Source organism: Camelina sativa, chromosome 10 (assembly GCF_030686135.1).
Source record: "Camelina sativa cultivar CO46 ecotype springtype chromosome 10, ASM3068613v1".
Classification (NCBI taxonomy): Eukaryota; Viridiplantae; Streptophyta; class Magnoliopsida; order Brassicales; family Brassicaceae; genus Camelina; species Camelina sativa.
In genome coordinates, this window is record NC_141889.1 from 8,958,874 (window position 1) to 8,979,916 (window position 21,043).

Here is a 21,043-nt window from a genome sequence, read left to right on the forward strand (position 1 = left end):
GTATTCCATAGAAGTTTATATATAATAAACAAAAATTTGTAAATAAAAAGGTCTAAAACATATAGGTGTGAATCAAAGAGGTGCAAAAATAAATAGGTGCAATTTTTAAAAGATGGGGCACGACGAATAGATGCAACAATTAAAAGGTGCGATTTTTAAAACATGGACTATGACGAAAAGACACGTTTATTTGAAGGAAAAAGACTTGCAATTGTTAGATCATTAATAAGTTTCAAGCGTTAGATGAAATAATAAAATAATTCTCATCCATTGGATTCAATATGACACAAAAAGTGGATTCAATATGAAACAAAATTAATATTTTGAATACAACTTAAAATTTCACAAATTTTTCTTATATGCGCGTTAATACGCGGGCCTAATCTAGTTAAATATAAACAATAATATATGAAAGAAATATTTTATAGGAATGAATAATTTAAAATATTTACCAAGAGCATATTTATAACAAAGTACAACTACTGTTAGAGTTATTTTTTGTCATCTTCTATTTCAATTTATGTGTAATAAGTCAAAAGTTTATATGAAACTATCGTTACATTTTGACGCGTAGAATCAAATATATGTGAAATCAACTTAAATTATATGTAAGAAAAACGTTACTTTTTATTGCGTAATATTTCAATCTATGTGTAATTAGTAAAAAAATTCATGTAAAACTAGTGTTATTTTTTGTAACGCCTAAACCGGGTGTACGTTACACTTTTTGGATAGTAGTATATCAAACTCTTTTTTTTGTCCCGTAGTACTTTGAATCTAATCAGTCAAAGATTTATACAAAGTTATTAATTATTTTTTGACACGTAATATATTAAATCTATGCGCAATTGACTAAATATTTATATGAAACTAGTGTTATTTTCTGTCATAAAATATATTACATTTATGTATAGTCAAATAAAAATTAATGTAATATTACTTTTTTTGTTAAAAACAATTATTAATAATTAGAAAACTATCAAAATATTAAGTAGATAGAGAAAAACCTAATAAAGATTTTATCTTCTTATAAATACTAGCAAACTAGTAGTATTGTAGAATTAAGAAACCAAAATACACAAAAGAAAGAAAAAAAAAAAAAAAAAAAAAAAAAAAGACCAGAGAGAGGGGTAACTGAAAAACTGAAGATCCTCTATTCCTCTCGATATTTGCGATCTTACGTTACCAAAACAAGACTCTCGTTCTACACTAATTTACCATTCTGCCACTTCTTCGACTCTGCAAATAAAAACACTTTGCCTTTTCGCCTTTCTCTCTCTCTCTCTCCCTCTCTCTGACTACAACTTCGTCGTCTCTGGTTTCAGATCACTAACTCCGGAGAGACTCCACCGGGAATTTCTCACCCGAATTCAGATAAATTTCGGGTCTTTGAAGAATGTCGGAGATCGAGACCGTTCCAGACGAGTTTCGTTGCAACCGCTCCGATGGTAAGCAATGGAGGTGCAAGAGACGAGCTTTAGAGGGTAAAAAGATGTGCGAGGCTCATCACTCTTCTCAGAGCTTAAAGCGGAGTAAGCAGAAAGCTTCAGAGTCGATGAAGCTCGTTAGATCAAGAAGAGGAGGAGGAGGAGACGAAGCGGCGTGTTCTGAGATCGAGCCTAGCGAAAACAGAATTAGGGCTAAGAGATCGGGGAAATCTAAGAGGAAGCGAGTTATGGGTGAAGCAGAGGCTATGGATGAAGCTGTTAAGAAGATGAAGCTGAAGAGAGGGGATTTGCAGCTGGATTTGATTAGGATGGTGCTGAAGAGAGAAGTTGAGAAGAGGAAGAGGTTGCCGAATCAGAAGAAGAAGACGAAGAAGGTGACCAGTAGTAATGGTGGGTTTGGTGAATTTGTTGGAGAAGAGTTAACGAGGGTTCTTCCTAATGGTGTGATGGCGATTTCACCACCTTCTCCGACTACAAGTAATGTGTCTTCTCCTTGTGATGTTAAAGTTGGTGAAGAGCCAATTTCGGTTGCTAAACGAAGGTTTAGGTCTAAGAACATTGAACCTTTGCCTGTTGGCAAAATGCAGGTAACGAGAAGCTTAAAGTTTTACACTTTGTGTGTATCCAGTTAGTTTCTTTTTTTAGTCTTCTTATTTGGGTTTTGTGTGATTGTTTTTGTCAAGGTGGTTCCTTTCAAGGGGAATTTGGTTAGTGGAAAGAAGGAGAAGAAGAAGAGGTGTCATTGGTGTGGAACAAGAGGATTTGGGGATTTGATTAGTTGTTTGAGTTGTGAAAGAGAGTTCTTTTGCATTGATTGTATTGAAAAAAGGTATGGTCTTTCCTTTTTGCTGATGGATTGTTCACATTAGAGTCTAATCCTCTGTATCTAGTTAGAGAGTTACATGAAGAGGATAGTTATAATTAGGAATCTCCTTAACGATATCAGTCGTTTTGTGGACCGAAGACATCTTGAGGCTTATCTATTCACCTATGGTAGCTGCTGAATTGCAATGTTTGTTCTGTTTTATGTGCATTCAGAGTATTCTCTTTCCACTTTGGAGGAGAGCTTGCTCGAATTTCGTTTTTACTTCCCTGATAATATGTGGCGTAAATGTTAGGATGTAATAACATGAGATACTCTTTCCTGCAGTTTCATGCTTCAATAGTTTCACTTGAGATTGCTTCTGTAGTTTTATTGTTTCTGATTTTGCTATTAAGTTATCTGGTTTTGATCTACTAATTGGTTAGAAGCATTCATCGTACTGATTTTTGGCTTGGAATAAATCAGGAACAAGGGATCGAGAGAAGAAGTTGAGGGAAAATGCCCTGTATGCTGTGGATCATGTAGGTGCAAGGTTTGCTCAGTCACTATGTCTGGAGTCACTGAATGTAAGGTCTGAATATCTGATAGTTCCTTAGCGTAAAGATTTTACATGGTTTATTTTTCTTTCTTCAGATAATTTGTGACACAAAGTTGTTTACTCTATAAAATGTTCCAGGATTCTCAGAGTGTCAGGAGTGATATTGACAGGGTTTTGCATCTGCATTATGCGGTGTGCATGCTTCTTCCAGTACTAAAAAAAATCAATGCAGAACACAAAGTAGAGGTGGAGAATGACGCAGAAAAGAAAGGTGTTTAATAGTTTTTGCCAAATATTTTCTTAAGATAGCTTGCTTGGTTAAGGACAGGAACAACCATAATTAGATGCTTTATTCAGGTTCTTTCTTTTTTGGATCCTACGGTTCTATTAAGTTAAATTCGCTCATATGTTTGATTCTTTTTTTTTTTTTTCAAATTCGTGATAGGGGGAAATCCAGCTGAACCTCAAATACATAGCTCTGAATCAACCTCTGATGATCAACAGCTCTGGTGCTTACTTTGCTACCTTATTCCCTTCTACTGTTAAGTGTTCACATATTGTGTTTTTTTTTCTTCTTCTGATTACTTCGTTGAATACTTGTCTGAGTAGCAGCAGTGACAACTCTGCTGCTGTGGATTTGAAAAAAAGGTGCACCCGCAGTTCCTCAGTTCTCAGGCTAAGTTCTGACCAAGATCAGAGTCAAGGGAGCTTATCTAGAATGGTTGGGTCAGTTAAATGCTTGAATGGTATAAAATCTCTATCAGATTGTAAGCGGAAAGAAGTCAAAGGATGCAGCAATAACCTTTCACTGAGTCTATTGTCTCTGGAGTTGACAAGCAAGTTAGAAATCAGTGCAGAGGAAGTAGTCAGTTGCTATGAGTTGCCTGAAGTCTTGGATAAATTCTTTGGATGTCCATTTTGTCATGGAATGGAAACGCAATCTAGTAGTAGTGATAGTAACTTGAAAGAAGCATCTAAGAGAAGAGAAGACGGAACTGGTAACTTTTTATACTACCCCACAGTGATGGAATTTCAACAAAACAATCTCGAACACTTTCAGACACACTGGAGTAAAGGCCATCCTGTAGTAGTTCGTAGTGTGTTAAAGGGTGGTTTAAGCCTGAACTGGGATCCAGTAGCCATGTTCTGTTGCTATCTTATGACCATAAACAGCAAAACTGGCAATACTACCGATTGTATGGATTGGTTTGAGGTATGTCCTTGTGTTCTTTGATGTTACTGGTGCGCTCTCTTTCTTGATTTTAATACCCTTTAATCTCTCAATTGGTCTAATTCTTATTCAATGACAGGTAGAAATTGGCGTAAAGCAATTTTTTTTGGGCTCTTTGAGAGGAAAGGCTGAGACTAATACTTGTCAAGAAAGGCTGAAGCTGGAGGGATGGCTTTCGTCTTCATTGTTTAAAGAACAGTTCCCAAATCATTATGCTGAAATACTGAATATTTTACCAATTTCACACTACATGGATCCAAAGAGCGGACTACTAAATATCGCAGCCAACCTACCTGACACTGTACAAACACCTGATTTTGGTCCATGCCTCCATATTTCATACAGGAGTGGTGAAGAATATGCACTGCCTGATTCTGTGAGGAAGTTAGGGTTCGAAACTTGTGACATGGTAAGTTTTCGTAATCCTTCCATTTGGAAGAGCCATCCCTTATTTCACACTTTCCTAGCTTTACAAATTGAAAATTTATACGGATTGTTAGCTAACGTAGTAACACTGTGGTCAGTTAAATTTCCTTTCACTTTTCTGGTTTAACTTTTCAGATCTACTTATATTTTTCTCAACCTTTGATTTGCTCTGCAGGTTGATATCTTGTTATATGTCACAGAAACACATGTATCCACTAAACAGATTTGTAGGATAAGAAAGCTTATGAAAAATATTGGAAGAGTAAGATCTAAAAACCCAGAGCAGGTGAGGGAGAGTAGATTTGATAAGGGAAAGAAACGAGATAGGTCTGAGGCATATGCTCAGAGAGATTGGTTGGATGGCTATCCCAGTTCTGATTCAGAATCTTCACAACACTGTTTAGGCGCTAAATGCAGAGGCACTAAGTTTGAAGCAGAGGAAAGAGAAATTTGCAACGACTCTTGTGAAGAAGAAAGCCTAAGCAACTCTTATGGTGCCCGGTGGGATGTATTTCAGAAACAAGATGTTTCTAAACTTCTCGAGTATATTAATAACCACTCTCTCGAGCTAGAATCCATGGATTCCAGCAAAAAAAACGTAAGTTTTAGGTTGATGGTTTGATCGCTTCTACAAAAGATCAGTTGTTGTTGTGCCCATCATTACTCTTGTTATGTATCATTTTTGCAGGTGAATCATCCATTACTTGAGCAGAGTTATTATCTTGATGAGTACCACAAAGAAAGGCTTAAGGAAGAGTTTGGTAAGTATCATATCCTCATTTCTACTAGTTTTATCTTACCATTTCATTATGTCTTTAATTCATTCATCTTGCTTATTTTGTTTGCTCAGACGTTGAACCATGGAGTTTTGATCAATGTGTTGGGGAAGCAGTCATCGTCCCTGCTGGATGTCCATACCAAAATAGAAAGAATAAGGTATTACTTTTACATCAAACACTCTTTCCTTCTTTTGTAATAAGAAAGTTATTAACCTTTTAACATAACTTTTGCTAGTCTTGCGTAAATGCGGTTGTGAAGTTTCTGTCACCTGAGCATGTTACTGAATCAATTAAACGAGTGGAAGAGCTCAATCAACTTCCTCAGAGCGTCAAAACGAAAGCAAATAAGATTGAGGTGAGTTCCTTTAGTTTAAATTTTAAAACAAGGTTGACTAAGAAAGGAGTGGTGGTGTGTTTATGTAAAACTAACATTGCTGCACAATAACCAGGTGAAGAAAATGGCGATTCATAAAATTAGCGAAGCTGTAAAGGAAATCCGGGAACTCACATCTTCAGATTCAACTGGTGCATCGAGATTATATAACTAGAGCTAGAGGTAGCAATCTTGATTCTTGGCCATTGATAGTTACCCAATTCTTCTTGGAAAGAGTAAGGCATTAAGCTGTTGAGTTACAGTTGTAAGGAGTAGTAGAATGTAAACATATATAGAAATAAACAAACAAGAACAGAGAGAGCAAAATGAATTCATTTGCCATTCAGATTGTTGTTGGGTTATGAATAATAAAGTGGAATATATCTTGGTGTTACAAAAGTTTTTCTTTTTTACATAAGCTGGCTTGTTATTGACAAAATCTATTGATATATACAAAGACTTACTCTTTTGGGCTCATTTTGTTCTAAGAACAATCTTACCTTTTGCATCGTCATGGATAATTGGTAAGACTATGTCTGGAGGCTGAACCCTCCAGACTTTAGGATCCTGAAACTGATGTCCTAACTTAGCCAATTTATCAGCGACTCGATTCCCTTCTCTGTAAACATGGCTCAACACGCAGTTGCTCAGCTCAAGCATAACCACATTGATGTAATTCACATGCTTTTTTGTCTCTTCACATCTCAATCTCCCTCTCTTGGAGATGATATCCATTATGATCTTGGCATCTCCTTCGAGCCATAGATCCGTCCATCCGTTCTCCAGAACCAGCTCGAGGCCTCTTTTGAGGGCTGCGAACTCTGCCGTGGTGCTTGTGGCTTCCCCTATGGATTCAGAGTATCCAAGAAGGAACTCGGCTTTGTGGTTTCTGAATATCCCTCCAATGCTGGCTTGTCCTTCTCTTCCTCTTGATCCGTCAAAGTTAAGCTTTATCCACCCATTTTCAGGTTTCGTCCACACAACTTTAACAGGCTGTTTATGGTAGTTTCGGATTAACAGCATAGTAGCCCGGGTTTGAAGCAACCCTTGATATCTTGCCATCTTTGTGAAAGCTAACATTGAGTTAAACCTTTTCTTATAACCTGAGTTTTATTTTCTGAGGGATGGTGGACTCGGATTGTCTTTTTAGTCACGTATCATCATCATCAACTCGATTAAGAATAGACAACTTTAAATGGAAGGGTTTGTTAGGGAAATGATCCTTGTAAGGAAAGCAAAGAATGATCCTTAATTGAAATGAAAGGGAACGAACATTTGCAGAGTTTTTATATAAACCATTGTTAAATGAATGGTATTTTTGAAGTCGGAGAAGTTTTCATATAGACAAATGAAAAAACCTGAAACAGCTATATATATGACTACTTTTGTCTTATCCCTAAAATACTGAGTGTCTCCCCTCAATCTCTCTCTCTCTCTCTCTCTCTCTCTCTCTCTCTCTCTAGAGAAGAGAAACTTGCAAGCAAAGAAGGAATGAGAATAGAGTGACCCACATTTTCCGGAAACATAAGTTCTTCTAACATGAAGTTATGATTTATTTTGGTTCTGTTTACGAAACAACAAGTAAAATAACAATATATTAAACCACTAAGAATTGATTCTAATATTACAAAAGAAAAATGGAAAACACTTGAAACAGAGCATCTTCAAGAAACAGAGCAAATCCCATATAATAATGCAAAGATCTTTCTTGTTGGTTTCATGTAATTTCTGTCAAATATTCTGTGGCTTGTTGATCCATTTCATTGGTTCTTCTTAACATTCTAAATTACCTCTTCGACCAATCTTCATTCTTCCATAAGTTCAAACCAAACCGGGAATCCCAGAGTTCGGTTTACAACTCAACATTCTAAATTAAAAGGATCCTGAAATTGAAATGAATCGAACCGTTGGTAAACAACACGCAATTTAGTTTTACGTTAGTTCATCGTTACCGGTTCCAGTTATTACATTTTTGGACCCGGTCTGATGTTAATTTTAAGTTCATAAACTAAACCGTCGTCCTCACTCTTTCTCTCACAGCTTAATCCACCGTCGTCGCTGGTTCGAACGACGTCCGGGTCGTACTGGTCTTCACTGATTGGATTATTGACTATCCCTACAAATTCCGGGAGCACTTGGGCTCTCAAATTCCATGAATCAATGTAGCTTACCCCACACAGCTGCTCTGGAAAACGGGAACAGTCAAAGGCGTCGAATTGGCTCATCATCTTTAACGTCGCCGTGATTATTTAGAGATGCACAGCGTGTTTCTTCTGCTTTCTTCTGATGTTCCCTCCCGCCGTGAGTCAATCGTGGCTTCAATTTTGGGGTGCTGAGGTTTCCATGGCGAGATTCGAACTCTGTGGGTTGTTATTTCCAAACAAAGGGTTGTGATAAGGTATGATACTTTCTTCATTATAGTACGTTTGGGGTTATGTTTCTGTGCTTAAAAGAATTAACATTTGTTTCTTGGCTTCTGGTTTGCAAATTGTAGTAGGTTTCTCCATGAAGAAGCTAGTGAAGTTCCAATTACATTTCTTGTCCTGGTATATTCTGATGCACCCAAGCCCTTCGGATTTGAGTTTGACAACGTTTTTTTCAGTTTATTTCTCACTAACGGAAGATTAGTCTTAGTTCCAAGTTGTTAAAGTTTCAGACTTCTTATTTGGTTCATATTGGTTACTTTAGAGTTGAGAGGAAACAAGTGAGAAATAAACACTTCTTATGTAAAATAAAACAATTTCACATCGTTGACCTGATTCGCTGCACCAACTCCTGAATTTTATATTGAAATTTTGTAAATCTATCATCATGCAGCAGGACCAAACAACCTTACAAAGGTTGTCCACTTGTGTCTGCTACTGAATTTTATATTTGTTTTTGATCAGCAACTTGTCTTCTTTCGGCTGTCAGATTTTGAAATAGTTTATAGAAAGAACACACTGCTTTCTTTTTAATAAGATTTTAAGGTCAAATTTGATCTGATCGACCTTTACCATATCTACACTCATTAAACACTGGGGTTTTTTTCTTTCAAGCTTCCATGGAACATGTCAGAGTTATCTTCTTCTTCTTTGCTTGTGTCCTAACGCTTGTTCCATTTCATGCCTTTGCTCAGGTTGATTCCTATGAGTTTGATCCAGATTTCAACTGTGTTGACCGTGGCAACTTCACAGCTAACAGCACTTTTGCTGGAAATCTCAACCGCCTTGTCTCCTCTCTCTCCTCACTCAAATCCAAAGCTTATGGCTTCTACAACCTTTCTTCTGGAGACTCATCTGGAGAAAGAGCTTATGCAATTGGTTTGTGTAGAAGAGAAGTCAGAAGAGATGATTGTCTCAGCTGTATTCAGACAGCTGCAAGAAACCTCACCAAGCAGTGTCCACTGACAAAACAAGCCGTTGTATGGTACACGCACTGTATGTTTCGTTACTCGAACAGGACAATCTATGGAAGAAAAGAGACGTTCCCCACTACGTCTTTAATTGCGGATGAAGTGATATCAGCAAACAGAGATGACTTTGAGCGTCTGCAGAGAGGACTATTGGACAGACTCAAAGGAATTGCAGCGGCTGGTGGGCCGAATAGGAAATACGCTCAAGGAAACGGTTCGGCTTCGGCGGGGTACCGGAGATTCTATGGAACTGCCCAGTGTTCGCCAGATTTGTCTGAACAAGATTGTAATGATTGTCTAGTTTTTGGGTTTGAGAGTATCCCACGTTGTTGTGATGCTGAGATTGGTCTTCGGTGGTTTTGTCCTAGTTGTAACTTCCGGTTTGAGACGTGGCGATTTTATGAGTTTGATGCCGACCTAGAGCCTGATCCACCTGCAATTCAGCCTGCTGATTCACCAACGTCGTCTGCCAGAACTGAGAGAACTGGTACATATATGTTAAATGTGTTTGTGTTTTCTGCTTCAAACGTTGTCCCTAGCTGCAGATGTTTCTGTCTCTAAGATTAAGGCAGTGAATGTTTATCGCAGGAAAGAGCAAAGGTGGATCTAAAGTCATTATCGCGATAGTCATCCCTATAGTTCTTGTTGCATTTGCAATTTGCCTATGCTTGGTCTTGAAGTGGAAGAAGAACAAGTCTGGAGATAGAGTCAAAGGTAACAACTGTTCTTCTTATATTGTTAAAAAAAAAGATGAACTATAATTTGATAACTACTACTATCTGCATATTCAGTTCTTGGGAAATCGCCTTTGTCGGGATCAATTGCCGAGGATGAGTTCTCAAACACCGATTCGCTGTTAGTTCATTTTGAAACTCTAAAGGCTGCAACAAATAACTTTTCTTCTGAAAATGAACTTGGACGTGGTGGGTTTGGTTTAGTTTATAAGGTTAGCTTCTTTGACCAAATAGCTTCTTACTGGTAACTTAGGTTTCTTTATTTAAGAGATTTACAAATTTGGGATATGTATGCCTCAGGGTGTGTTCTCTCAGGGGCAAGAAATCGCGGTGAAGAGATTATCTGGTACTTCTGGACAAGGAGACATCGAGTTCAAGAACGAAATTTTACTACTTGCAAAGCTTCAACATAGGAACTTGGTTAGGCTTTTAGGTTTCTGCATACAAGGAGAAGAAAGACTCCTTGTCTATGAGTTCATCAAGAACGCTAGTCTTGACCATTTCATCTTTGGTAAACTTTTTTCCGCCCTTTACTCTGTATAATGCTACCATTCTTTTTTTCTACACTGTGGTTGATCTTTGTGCCATTGGCCTATTGCAGATATTGAGAAGCGTCAACTTTTGGATTGGGGAGTACGATACAAAATGATTGGAGGAGTAGCTAGAGGACTTCTTTATCTTCATGAAGACTCTCGTTTCCGGATAATTCACCGTGATCTTAAAGCTAGCAACATCCTTTTGGACCAAGAAATGAATCCGAAAATCGCAGATTTTGGATTAGCTAAACTCTTTGACACAGGCCAAACCATGACACATCGATTCACAAACAGAATTGCAGGAACTTAGTAAGTGAATCTTTCTTACTAACTTATTACATCCAAGAAACACCTGTATAAACTAGTTATCAATTCAATTTATAGCGGGTATATGGCTCCGGAATACGCAATGCATGGACAATTCTCAGTAAAAACAGATGTTTTCAGCTTCGGTGTATTAGTCATTGAGATCATTACAGGTAAGAGAAACAACAATGGTGGATCTAATGATGACGAAGATGCAGAAGATCTTCTTAGTTGGGTAAGTACAGTATCCAAAACCAAACCATTATTTGGGGTTTCAGTATTGTTCATCTTGTTGACAAAATTTGAGATTCTCTTCTTCTTTCTTTTTCAGGTATGGAGAAGCTGGAGAGAAGACACTATACTAAGTGTGATTGATCCAAGTTTGACCACGGGATCAAGAAATGAGATCTTGAGAAGCATACACATTGGTCTTTTATGCGTTCAAGAGAGTGCAGCAACTAGACCAACAATGGCTACCATTGCTCTCATGCTCAATAGCTATTCTTTTACTCTTCCGACGCCTTCGAGGCCTGCATTTGTGTTAGAGAGTGTCATGCCTTCGAATGTTTCTTCTTCAACGGAAGGGTTACATATGTCCTCGAATGATGTCACTGTTTCTGAGTTATCTCCTCGTTAGTCTGTAAATGTTTTTGATTCTTCTCTGAAAGCCTTTGAAATGGATTTTGTTTGTGTGAATTTTTAGGCAGCTTGGCTTGATCTTATTGTGAATAAACACGCATCTGAAGCTGTGAGATACGTTATTCCTTTGTCTTATTGTTTTCTTCTTCTAGTTTATCAATTGTAGATTTCTTTAAAGGTACAATTTGATATAGTGTATATGTAAGTAAGTTCAGAAAATTGAAAAAGGGAAAACTTTCTACTGAGTCCATATATAAAAAATGAGACTTGAAAGGCAATCCATTATTTTCTATAGAAGTGTTATTGTAAAACAAACTGGCTTAGACGATGATAGAGAGTTCCTAGTTGATTTGAAGGAATTATATCGAACTTTCAGTTTCTTCCTGGTACGTGAGGGGAAAGTACTTGGTACGTGAGGGGAAAGAAGTCTTGAATATATAAACGTTTTCACACCGTTGACTTAATTTTGTGATTCTTTGAAGTCTTTGAAGTCTTTGAAGTCTTTGAATTCTTTGAAGTCTTTGAAGTCTTTGAAGTCTTTGAAGTCTTTGTCTTTGAAGTCTTTGAAGTCTTGAAGTCTTGAAGTCTTGAAGTCGTTGGTTTCATTTTCTGATTCTTTGAATTTGTTATTATCCTGGACCACCACAAGAAGTTGTGTTCTTTCTGCTGTACGATTTTGAACCAGTTCAAAAGACCACACTGCTTTGAATGATTCCAAGGTCAAGTGAGATTGACCTTTACAATATTTAGTCTGCATTACGTTATGGGGATTTCTCATAGGATTACAGAAGAATAAAAAAGCTTCAAGCTGCAATGGAACATGTCAGTTTTTTCTTCTTTGCTTGTGTCCTAACATTTGTACCATTTATCGCCTTAGCTCAGAAGGATACCTATGAGTTTCCTCCAAGGTTCAACTGTGTAGCTCGTGGAGGAAACTTCACGGTCAACAGCAATTTTGCCGGCAATCTGGATGGGCTTGTCTCCTCTCTCTCTTCACTCACACCCAAGGCTTATGGCTTCTACAACCTTTCTTCTGGTGACTCATCTGGAGAAAGAGCTTATGCAATTGGTCTGTGTAGAAGAGAAGTCAAAAGAGATGATTGTCTCAGCTGTATTCAGACAGCTGCAAAAAACCTCACTGAGCAGTGTCCACTGACAAAACAAGCTGTTGTATGGTACACGCACTGTATGTTTCGTTACTCGAACAGGACAATCTATGGAAGAAAAGAGACGACCCCAACTCTGTCTTTTATTGCGGGCAAAAATACATCAGCAAACAGAGATGAGTTTGATCGTCTGCAGCTAGAGCTGATGGACAAACTCAAAGGGATTGCAGCAGCTGGTGGGCCGAATAGGAAATATGCTCAAGGGAGCGGTTTGGGTGCGACGGGACACCGAAGATTCTACGGAAGTGCGTATTGTACACCGGATCTGTCTGAACAGGATTGTAATGATTGTTTAGTTTTTGGGTTTGAGAATATCCCACGTTGTTGTTATGGTCAGATTGGTCTTAGGTGGTTCTCTCCTAGTTGTAACTTCAGATTTGAGACTGGGAGGTTCTATGAGTTTGATGCCGATCTAGAGCCTGATCCACCTGCAATTCAGCCCGTTGATTCACCTGCAATTCAACCTGGTGGCTCACCAACATCAGCTGCAAGAATTGAGAGAACAGGTAACATAGAAATGCTTGAATAATGTGTTCTGCTGTTGTTTTTTGAAATTTCTATCTCTAAGATTTTAAGGCAGTGAATGTTTTATTGCAGGAAAGGGCAGGGGTGGATCTAAAGTCATTATCGCGATAATCATCCCAATAGTTCTTATTGTGGTATTTGCAAGTTTCCTAGGCTTGGCCTTGAACTGGAAGAAGAACAACAAGTCAGTAGGTAGATTCAAAGGTAATACGTTCTTCTTGTTTTTAATGTTATCTTGCTATGACGGATATGCTGTTAATACTTAGATCAACTGCAGAGAATGAGTTCTCAGATTCACTGCTAGTTAACTTCGAAACTTTAAAGGAAGCAACAGATAACTTTTCACCAGAAAACGAACTTGGACGTGGTGGATTTGGCTCAGTTTATAAGGTATGTTTCTGTCAGCAAACTTCCAAACTGTAACTTCGAATTGTCTTGAGAGATTTTTATTAAATTAGGATTACGCATGTCTTTAGGGTGTGTTGTCTGGTGGGCAAGAAATCGCGGTGAAAAGATTATCGTGTACTTCAGGACAAGGAGACGTTGAATTCAAAAACGAAATTTTACTACTTGCAAAGCTTCAACATAGGAACTTGGTGAGGCTTTTAGGTTTCTGCATAGAAGGACAAGAAAGAATCCTTGTCTATGAGTTCATCAAGAACGCTAGTCTTGACAATTTCATTTTCGGTAATCTTTTCCCGCCATTTGCTAGCTCCATATGATCTTACCATTCTTTTTTCCACTCTTATGTTAATCTTTGTGCCGTTGCAGATATTGAGAAGCGTCAATTTTTGGATTGGGGAGCACGATACAAAATGATTGGAGGAGTAGCTAGAGGACTTCTTTATCTACATGAAGACTCTCGTTTCCGGATAATTCACCGTGATCTTAAAGCTAGCAACATTCTTTTGGACCAAGGAATGAATCCGAAAATCGCAGATTTTGGTTTAGCTAAACTCTTTGACACAGACCAAACTTCGACAAATCGATTCACAAGCAGAATTGCAGGAACCTAGTTAGTAAATTCATTTAAATTACTTAATAAATTCATTTAACTTAGTAAGTAAATTCATGTAAAACGGTTATTTCATTTTGACTTGTAGTGGGTATATGGCTCCAGAATACGCGATGCACGGACAACTCTCGGTGAAGACAGACGTTTTCAGCTACGGTATATTAGTCATTGAGATCATTACGGGAAAGAGAAATAACAATGGTCGATCTAATAATGATGAAGATGCCGAAAATCTCCTTAGTTGGGTGAGTACACAACCAAACCGGTAATTATATTTGAGGTTTCAGTTTGGTTCATCGTGTTGTGATCATTCTGTTTGTTTGTCAGGTATGGAGAGGCTGGAAAGACGACACTATACTAAGTGTGATCGATGCTAGTTTAACTACGGGATCAAGAAACGAGATCTTGAGGTGCATACACATTGGTCTTTTATGTGTTCAAGAAAGTTCAGCGACTAGACCAACAATGGATTCGGTTGCTCTTATGCTCAACAGCGATTCTTATACCCTCCCAACGCCTTCTAGGCCTGCGTTTGTGGTAGAGAGTAGTGTCATGCCCTCGAATGTTTCTTCTTCGACAGAGACGTTACTAATGTCGTCGAATGATGTCACTGTTTCTGAGTTATCTCCTCGTTAGGGAGCTCAATCTTTAATTCTTCTCTGAAAGCCTATAAATGGGTTTTGTTTCTGTGATTTTTTTTTTCAGATAGTCTTGGCTTCATAGCTCTTTCCTTTAGTTTCTATACACATACATATGTGATATGTCATTAGCGGAATTCGATTTCATTATGATTAAAATCATATAAACTAGCGATAGAATTTATGACCAAGCTTTGTGGACCCTTGGAGTATTTTTTAAATGGAGAGTGATGTTTCTTTATTAGTAGATGAAGCCTAGTAGCCACATTCTCTCAATTAAACTAATATTTTTGTAACTTTTCATTTATAATCAACTAATCCACTGAATGAATCAATAATGTAAATTCTTAAACCGATCTGGCATTGTATGAGCAGAGCTTCATTATATGCTTTAGTGCCACACATGCCAGTGCATCCACTTAGAAATAATTTAAAGTCATGCCAACAAGATTACTACAAAATTAACGTTGCCTTATTAATGGATCTTAGGCGAGTAAACAACAATTAAAGGAGTACAGTTTGAAACATCACGATATGTAAAATAATGTCACGTGCAATAAAATAAAGAGAAGACCAATCCAAATCAAATGTGCGATACTTTGACCACATGAGTCAATGTGGCGGCCAAAGGCAACAACAAGTATAGCTTTAAAAATAACTAAGCACATATATATTCCCAATAAAACTTTCGTATACAAAGCCAACTGCTCCACTTGCTTCACATTATTATATTTCTCTTTTTAAATTTGTTAAACCATCTAGCTTTGTACAATAGGAATATAGTATTACGTACCTTCTAATTATTCTAATCTTGATCAACTATTTGATTAAATACTCATCATTTTTAAATATTGACTATGGACTAAGGTAAGAATGTCAGAAGTAGTCCATACTAGTCCATACTAGATATAAATGGATTCTTGTACGTAAGTTAGTTAAACTATCCAAAGTAGTAAAGAAGATTTTATAAAACGTAAGTTTCTTTGTTAATAAACTTTGGACCGTTATCTATCATGTAAACTGACACCGTCCAAAACGTTTAGTTGTGAGAACAAAGTTCCAAAACAATTAGGTCATCCCCCAATCACATATTACTGCGGGTTGTATAACCTTGGAAAAGAACAAAAAAAGTAGATGAAGAAAAATTAATTTTTTTTTTGTTTTTTTGTTTTTTTTTTTTGAAGAAAAAGATTTGAAAGACCATAATAACTAACATAAAGATGATACTATAACAATTTAACCTTTTTTGTTACACCAAAGACTATACAATAGTTCTAAATTTAATCATCTGGTCCAACTTTTCCAACCTGACAACACAAAGAAAGAAACTTCTAAATAGTCACAAAACACACAGCAACCTTTAACTTTTTGTATCCCTTCTCCTTTGGCACCTCTCCTCTAATTAATTATTAGCAATAAGGAAGCTTCCACCATTGTCACAGTTCCTCTGTTTCTCTTCTTTCATCTTTAAGCATACCTCAAAACCAAACCTTTATTACCAATACTCTCACTTGGGTCTTCTTCTCCAATAGCATAAACCCACAAAATGATAAACTTTCACAAAACCTTTTACTTCTTCTTCTTCTTCTTCTTCTTCCTCTACGAATCTTCCATGGCTGCAGAAACACTCAGACGGGGAGAATCTTTAAGAGACGGTGTCAATCACAAACCATTAGTCTCTCCACAAAAGACATTCGAACTCGGATTCTTCAGTCCAGGAGCTTCCACGTCTCGTTATCTAGGGATCTGGTATGGGAACATCGAGGAAAAAGCTGTGGTATGGGTAGCAAACAGAGCAACTCCGATTTCAGACCAGTCTGGAGTTCTTACGATAAGCAACGACGGAAATCTTGTGTTACTCGACGGGAAAAACATCACTGTCTGGTCTACAAGCATCAAATCAAGCAGTAACAACAACAACAACAACAACAACAGAATCGTTTCCATACACGATACAGGAAACTTTGTATTGTCTGAAACCGACACAGATACAGCTATTTGGGAGAGTTTCGATCACCCAACTGATACGTTTTTACCTCAGATGAAGGTTCGTGTGAATCCACAAACCGGAGATAACCACGTTTTCGTCTCTTGGAGATCTGAGACCGATCCTTCTCCTGGTAATTACTCATTAGGGGTTGATCCTTCTGGAGCACCAGAGATTGTGCTTTGGGAAGGGAACAAGACGAGGAAGTGGCGAAGCGGTCAATGGAACTCCGCGGTTTTTACGGGGATTCCGATTATGTCTCGGTTGACGAATTACCTTTACGGGTTTAAGCTTTCGTCTCCACCAGATGAAACAGGTAGCGTGTACTTCACGTATGTTCCTTCGGATCCATCTATGTTGCTTAGGTTTAAGGTTCTTTATAATGGTACTGAAGAGGAGTTGAGATGGAACGAGACTTTGAAGAAGTGGACTAAGTTTCAGTCTGAGCCAGATACTGAGTGTGATCAGTATAATCGTTGTGGGAAGTTTGGTATTTGTGATATGAAGGGCACTAATGGGATATGTAGCTGTGTTCATGGTTATGAGCCAGTCTCTGTAGGGAACTGGAGTAGAGGTTGTAGAAGAAGAACACCTTTGAAGTGTGAGAGGAACAAAAGTGTTGGAGATGATGAGTTCTTGACTCTTAAATCTGTCAAGTTGCCGGATTTTGAGATCCCTGAACATGATCTTGTTGATCCTTCGGATTGTAGAGAGAGATGTCTGAAGAATTGTTCTTGCAATGCTTATACTGTTATTGGTGGTATTGGATGCATGATTTGGAACCAAGATTTAGTAGATTTACAGCAGTTTGAAGCTGGTGGTTCCTCGCTTCATATCCGTGTTGCTGATTCCGAAATAGGGGGGAAGAAGAAATCCAAGAATGTGGTGATCATTGTCGCGGTTGTTGTTGGTGTGGTTTTGTTAGGTGTCTTTGCTCTGTTTCTATGGAGATTCAAGAGAAAGAAAGGTACTAATTTTTGTTCTTTCTTGATTTCCTAGTCAAAAAGATCTTCTTGATTCACTTCTCTTTATTATCTGCAGATGTTTCTGGAGCATATTGTGGTAAGAGCACTGATACATCGGTTGTTGTTGCTGTTACGACCAAGAGTAAAGAAACCACTTCAGCTTTTTCAGGATCTGTTGATATAATGATTGAAGGAAAAGCTGTTAACACATCAGAGTTACCTGTATTTTCTCTGAATGCTATAGCCACAGCTACTAATGACTTCTGTAAAGAGAATGAGCTTGGAAGAGGAGGATTTGGACCAGTCTACAAGGTTGATTGATTACATCTATTTTGGTAGACAAAGTTTCGTGTTTCCAGGTTTGTGATGTTTTTATTGATGATTGACAATGTTTATTTTTTTTCGTTCAGGGTGTTCTTGAAGATGGGCGTGAGATAGCTGTGAAGAGATTGTCTGGTAAATCTGGACAAGGAGTTGATGAATTCAAGAATGAGATTATTCTCATAGCGAAGCTTCAACATCGTAATCTTGTAAGGTTACTTGGATGTTGCTTTGAGGGTGAAGAGAAAATGCTTGTTTATGAGTATATGCCTAACAAAAGCTTAGACTTCTTCCTCTTCGGTACGTTTCCTTTTTAAAGATTAATAACTAAGAGAATTAAGTTTTTCACTTTCATTCTTCTTATTGTTGTTCTTTTGTATGTAACAGATGAAACGAAACAAGAGTTGATAGACTGGAATCTGCGGTTTTCGATCATTGAAGGGATTGCTAGAGGGTTGCTTTATCTTCATAGGGATTCAAGATTGAGAATCATTCATAGAGATTTGAAGGTTAGCAATGTGTTGTTAGATGGAGAGATGAATCCAAAGATCTCAGATTTTGGTATGGCAAGGATCTTTGGTGGTAACCAAAATGAAGCTAACACGGTTCGCGTCGTTGGAACTTAGTAAGTAAAAAAACAGAATTCCAAAACAGAGCAAATGTTTCATTTGAATGACGAGAAAATCATGTTCTTAACGGGTTTTTTTTGTTTTTTTTTTTGTAAATTTAGCGGATACATGTCACCAGAATACGCGATGGAAGGACTTTTCTCGGTGAAATCCGATGTTTACAGCTTCGGTGTCTTGTTGCTTGAGATAGTTAGTGGGAAGAGGAACACAAGTCTTCGATCTTCTGAGCATGGAAGCCTCATTGGTCATGTAAGTTTCCTAAAACCAACGAGTAAAAAAGACTATTGTTCTCTCTAAATGGGTATTTGAAAATTTGGTTTGGTTTACAATGCTCTAATCAATGATGGGAAATGAAATGGTTTGCAGGCTTGGTATTTGTATACTCATGGGAGATCAGAGGAGCTTGTGGATCCAAAGATCAGGGTAACGTGCAATAAGCGTGAGGCCTTAAGGTGCATACATGTGGCGATGTTGTGTGTTCAAGATTCGGCTGCGGATAGACCGAACATGGCTGCGGTTTTGGTGATGTTAGAGAGTGACACAGCGACGCTTGCTGTGCCAAGACAGCCAACGTTTACTTCTACTAGAAGAAACTCTATTGATGTCAACTTTGCTCTTGATTCGAGCCAACAGTACATTGTTTCTTCTAATGAGATCACTTCTACGGTTGTCCTTGGGCGATAAGATTCTTTCTTCTTCTTCTTTTTTTTTTTGTAAAGTTTCTTATTATAATTGTGACAACGTATGATTTTTTAAGTTAATTTAGTTAGGGTAATATTGGTTGTTAAAATTATGTTGGCAAAGTGAAATGTATGAATGGGCTTTTATTTTGATGTTGAAATCAGTATTAACATTTTTCAAGTACATTTTGGTTTATGCCCTTAAGTTTTAATTATTTAATTTTTTTTGCAACATTAACCCTAAAACAATTCCATAAATAACATGCAGAGAAACTCAAATACTAAACTTTCTTAAATTGACCAACATTTGTTACATTTATTGCCATAAAGTCTTAACAACATCTATACATTCCGATTTTTCCAAAAACAACTCTATCCATTAAAGTTTTAACTCATTAAATCTCCAAAACTATTTTTATGGATGCTAGAATCTCTCAAATTTAAATGATATACAACAGATTTTCCATAACAAAAGTTTACAATATCCATAATTATATTAACATTAATAAATTTTCTAAACCGAAAATCCAATTATAAAATGTCACATTAAATATGTTGAAAACCCCCATATAATTTGGTTAATTTTTATTTTTTTGAAGAATTACCAAAAAAAATAAAATTCTATTAATTATCATAAACTATATATTGACATGGAAAAATTATAAACTATATAAGTATGCTAATTTGGAAAAACAATTAACATAATTAAACTTGATAAAAAACTTATATAGAATTTTTTTTGCGCAAAAATTTATTTCGATTTTGGTGAGACGGGTTGGCATTAATCCTATATAGGAAGTTAAGTGGAATTGTTTTTTTTTTAAACACTTTTAGATGTGTACCAGGAGATAAATGTATTACTAGACTATAGATATACCACACGGGTTAAAACCTTGAAAACAATACAAAAATCCTATACTTTGAATACTTATATCAAATACCTGTAAAATTTTATATTTTTTTAAATTAATAAAACAATAATAAAATAACAAATGAATACAATATAATTTAAAATTTTTAAAATTAAAAATATTGTCCCGCGGTGTAGCGCGGATTAAATCCTAGTTATGTTTCTACGTATATGTCAAATTAATTAAGGCTAATTGCAAAAAATATCCACTAATTTTTCCATGTTTAGCAAAAAAAATCTACTGCAGTCTTAATTATTTTCCCTTCCAAAAAATACTATTAATTTACATACCAATTGAGCAACTTACCATTATAATTAGATAATAATCAGCTAAAAAAATGATGGAGTAATAAGATTAATGATCAAAAATAATATGAAAATTTTTTAAGGTAAATAAATAAATAATATTTTACATAACAAAATAGTAGTTTTGAAAAGTATTTAAATTAATTAATGATATTGTTGAAAGAGGACCATCATAACTGTTTAAAATCGACAAGAGTAGACATCTATTCTTCAAACATTGGATGGAGATTATTATGTATTTAATTAAAAATGTGAGATTTGATTGTAAATATGTTAGTATAAGAGTCTCTCTGTATGTACAATCAAACGAGAAGCGAAGAATAATAATGAGGATACTCAAAACGAAGACTTGTGGAGCGTTGACTTTGAAGATTTGATCATCGGCCTTACAAAATAGTTGGTGAAGATTTACAAATGTTAGAATGTTTTGGTTTATGGTGAATTTAAAAACCGAGTTAACATAACGTTTCTTCTCCTCCAAGCTCCAACCCGTTGATTCTATTTTAACTTATGAACTCGTCAACGAAATAATAGAATGTTTTATTCTTCGTCTTTATATGAATTTAGTAAGAACATTGTTTTTGGTGATGAATATTCATAGGTGGATTTATTATCAAGTTTTTGACCAATTTATCAAATTGGTTGGAACTTGGAAGGACAGATTTTAGAGTTGG

General features: G+C 36.6%; 4 protein-coding genes across 11 annotated transcripts; all 4 read left to right on the forward strand.

Moving 5' to 3' along the window:
- The first annotated feature begins 1,058 nt into the window (after positions 1-1,058).
- LOC104718190 (lysine-specific demethylase JMJ28) lies at positions 1,059-6,017 on the forward strand. Of its 2 annotated transcripts, none has more exons than XM_010435880.3 (12): positions 1,059-2,035; positions 2,132-2,277; positions 2,737-2,842; positions 2,948-3,080; positions 3,255-3,318; positions 3,422-4,022; positions 4,120-4,449; positions 4,642-5,064; positions 5,155-5,227; positions 5,317-5,402; positions 5,481-5,600; positions 5,695-6,017. In XM_010435880.3, the coding sequence occupies exons 1-12, from the start codon at positions 1,397-1,399 to the stop codon at positions 5,791-5,793; spliced, it is 2,820 nt and encodes a 939-aa protein (XP_010434182.1). In that variant the 5' UTR covers positions 1,059-1,396; the 3' UTR covers positions 5,794-6,017. The 2 variants fall into 2 exon arrangements, with proteins under 2 accessions (XP_010434182.1, XP_010434181.1); XM_010435879.3 differs by having other exon boundaries at positions 1,064-2,035; positions 3,419-4,022.
- Positions 6,018-7,187: 1,170 nt separating this feature from the next.
- LOC104718191 (cysteine-rich receptor-like protein kinase 29) lies at positions 7,188-11,469 on the forward strand. 7 transcript variants are annotated; one of them, XM_087469319.1, is made up of 10 exons: positions 7,188-7,528; positions 7,659-8,016; positions 8,116-8,164; positions 8,737-9,499; positions 9,601-9,726; positions 9,804-9,958; positions 10,047-10,257; positions 10,348-10,591; positions 10,667-10,823; positions 10,920-11,469. In XM_087469319.1, the coding sequence occupies exons 4-10, from the start codon at positions 9,040-9,042 to the stop codon at positions 11,223-11,225; spliced, it is 1,659 nt and encodes a 552-aa protein (XP_087325445.1). In that variant the 5' UTR covers positions 7,188-7,528; positions 7,659-8,016; positions 8,116-8,164; positions 8,737-9,039; the 3' UTR covers positions 11,226-11,469. The 7 variants fall into 7 exon arrangements, 4 of the variants coding, with proteins under 4 accessions (XP_087325445.1, XP_087325444.1, XP_087325443.1 ...); XM_087469318.1 differs by having other exon boundaries at positions 7,247-7,528; positions 8,113-8,164; XM_087469317.1 differs by lacking the exon at positions 7,188-7,528 and having other exon boundaries at positions 7,593-8,016; positions 8,113-8,164.
- A 226-nt stretch (positions 11,470-11,695) lies between these two features.
- Positions 11,696-14,812, forward strand: LOC104718192 (cysteine-rich receptor-like protein kinase 28). The gene is made up of 7 exons (XM_010435883.3): positions 11,696-12,899; positions 12,991-13,122; positions 13,196-13,308; positions 13,395-13,605; positions 13,690-13,933; positions 14,022-14,178; positions 14,261-14,812. Exons 1-7 carry the CDS (start codon positions 12,041-12,043, stop codon positions 14,567-14,569), a joined length of 2,025 nt encoding a protein of 674 aa, XP_010434185.1. The 5' UTR covers positions 11,696-12,040; the 3' UTR covers positions 14,570-14,812.
- A 1,007-nt stretch (positions 14,813-15,819) lies between these two features.
- LOC104718193 (G-type lectin S-receptor-like serine/threonine-protein kinase B120) lies at positions 15,820-19,337 on the forward strand. Its single transcript, XM_010435884.2, has 6 exons — positions 15,820-17,525; positions 17,600-17,835; positions 17,934-18,144; positions 18,232-18,469; positions 18,575-18,722; positions 18,840-19,337. Exons 1-6 carry the CDS (start codon positions 16,118-16,120, stop codon positions 19,155-19,157), a joined length of 2,559 nt encoding a protein of 852 aa, XP_010434186.2. The 5' UTR covers positions 15,820-16,117; the 3' UTR covers positions 19,158-19,337.
- The last annotated feature ends 1,706 nt before the right edge of the window (positions 19,338-21,043 follow it).

Coding starts and splice junctions, on each gene's coding strand:
- LOC104718193 (XM_010435884.2), top strand. CDS start 16,118: ATGATAAACTTTCACAAAACCTTTTACTTCTTCTTCTTCTTCTTCTTC. Junction 17,526..17,599: donor GAGATTCAAGAGAAAGAAAG/GTACTAATTTTT, acceptor TATTATCTGCAG/ATGTTTCTGGAGCATATTGT. Junction 18,470..18,574: donor GTTCGCGTCGTTGGAACTTA/GTAAGTAAAAAA, acceptor TTGTAAATTTAG/CGGATACATGTCACCAGAAT.
- LOC104718190 (XM_010435879.3), top strand. CDS start 1,397: ATGTCGGAGATCGAGACCGTTCCAGACGAGTTTCGTTGCAACCGCTCC. Junction 2,278..2,736: donor ATTGATTGTATTGAAAAAAG/GTATGGTCTTTC, acceptor GGAATAAATCAG/GAACAAGGGATCGAGAGAAG. Junction 4,023..4,119: donor ATTGTATGGATTGGTTTGAG/GTATGTCCTTGT, acceptor ATTCAATGACAG/GTAGAAATTGGCGTAAAGCA.
- LOC104718192 (XM_010435883.3), top strand. CDS start 12,041: ATGGAACATGTCAGTTTTTTCTTCTTTGCTTGTGTCCTAACATTTGTA. Junction 12,900..12,990: donor TGCAAGAATTGAGAGAACAG/GTAACATAGAAA, acceptor GTTTTATTGCAG/GAAAGGGCAGGGGTGGATCT. Junction 13,309..13,394: donor GATTTGGCTCAGTTTATAAG/GTATGTTTCTGT, acceptor GCATGTCTTTAG/GGTGTGTTGTCTGGTGGGCA.
- LOC104718191 (XM_087469316.1), top strand. CDS start 8,662: ATGGAACATGTCAGAGTTATCTTCTTCTTCTTTGCTTGTGTCCTAACG. Junction 9,727..9,803: donor GTCTGGAGATAGAGTCAAAG/GTAACAACTGTT, acceptor CTGCATATTCAG/TTCTTGGGAAATCGCCTTTG. Junction 10,258..10,347: donor TCTTGACCATTTCATCTTTG/GTAAACTTTTTT, acceptor GGCCTATTGCAG/ATATTGAGAAGCGTCAACTT.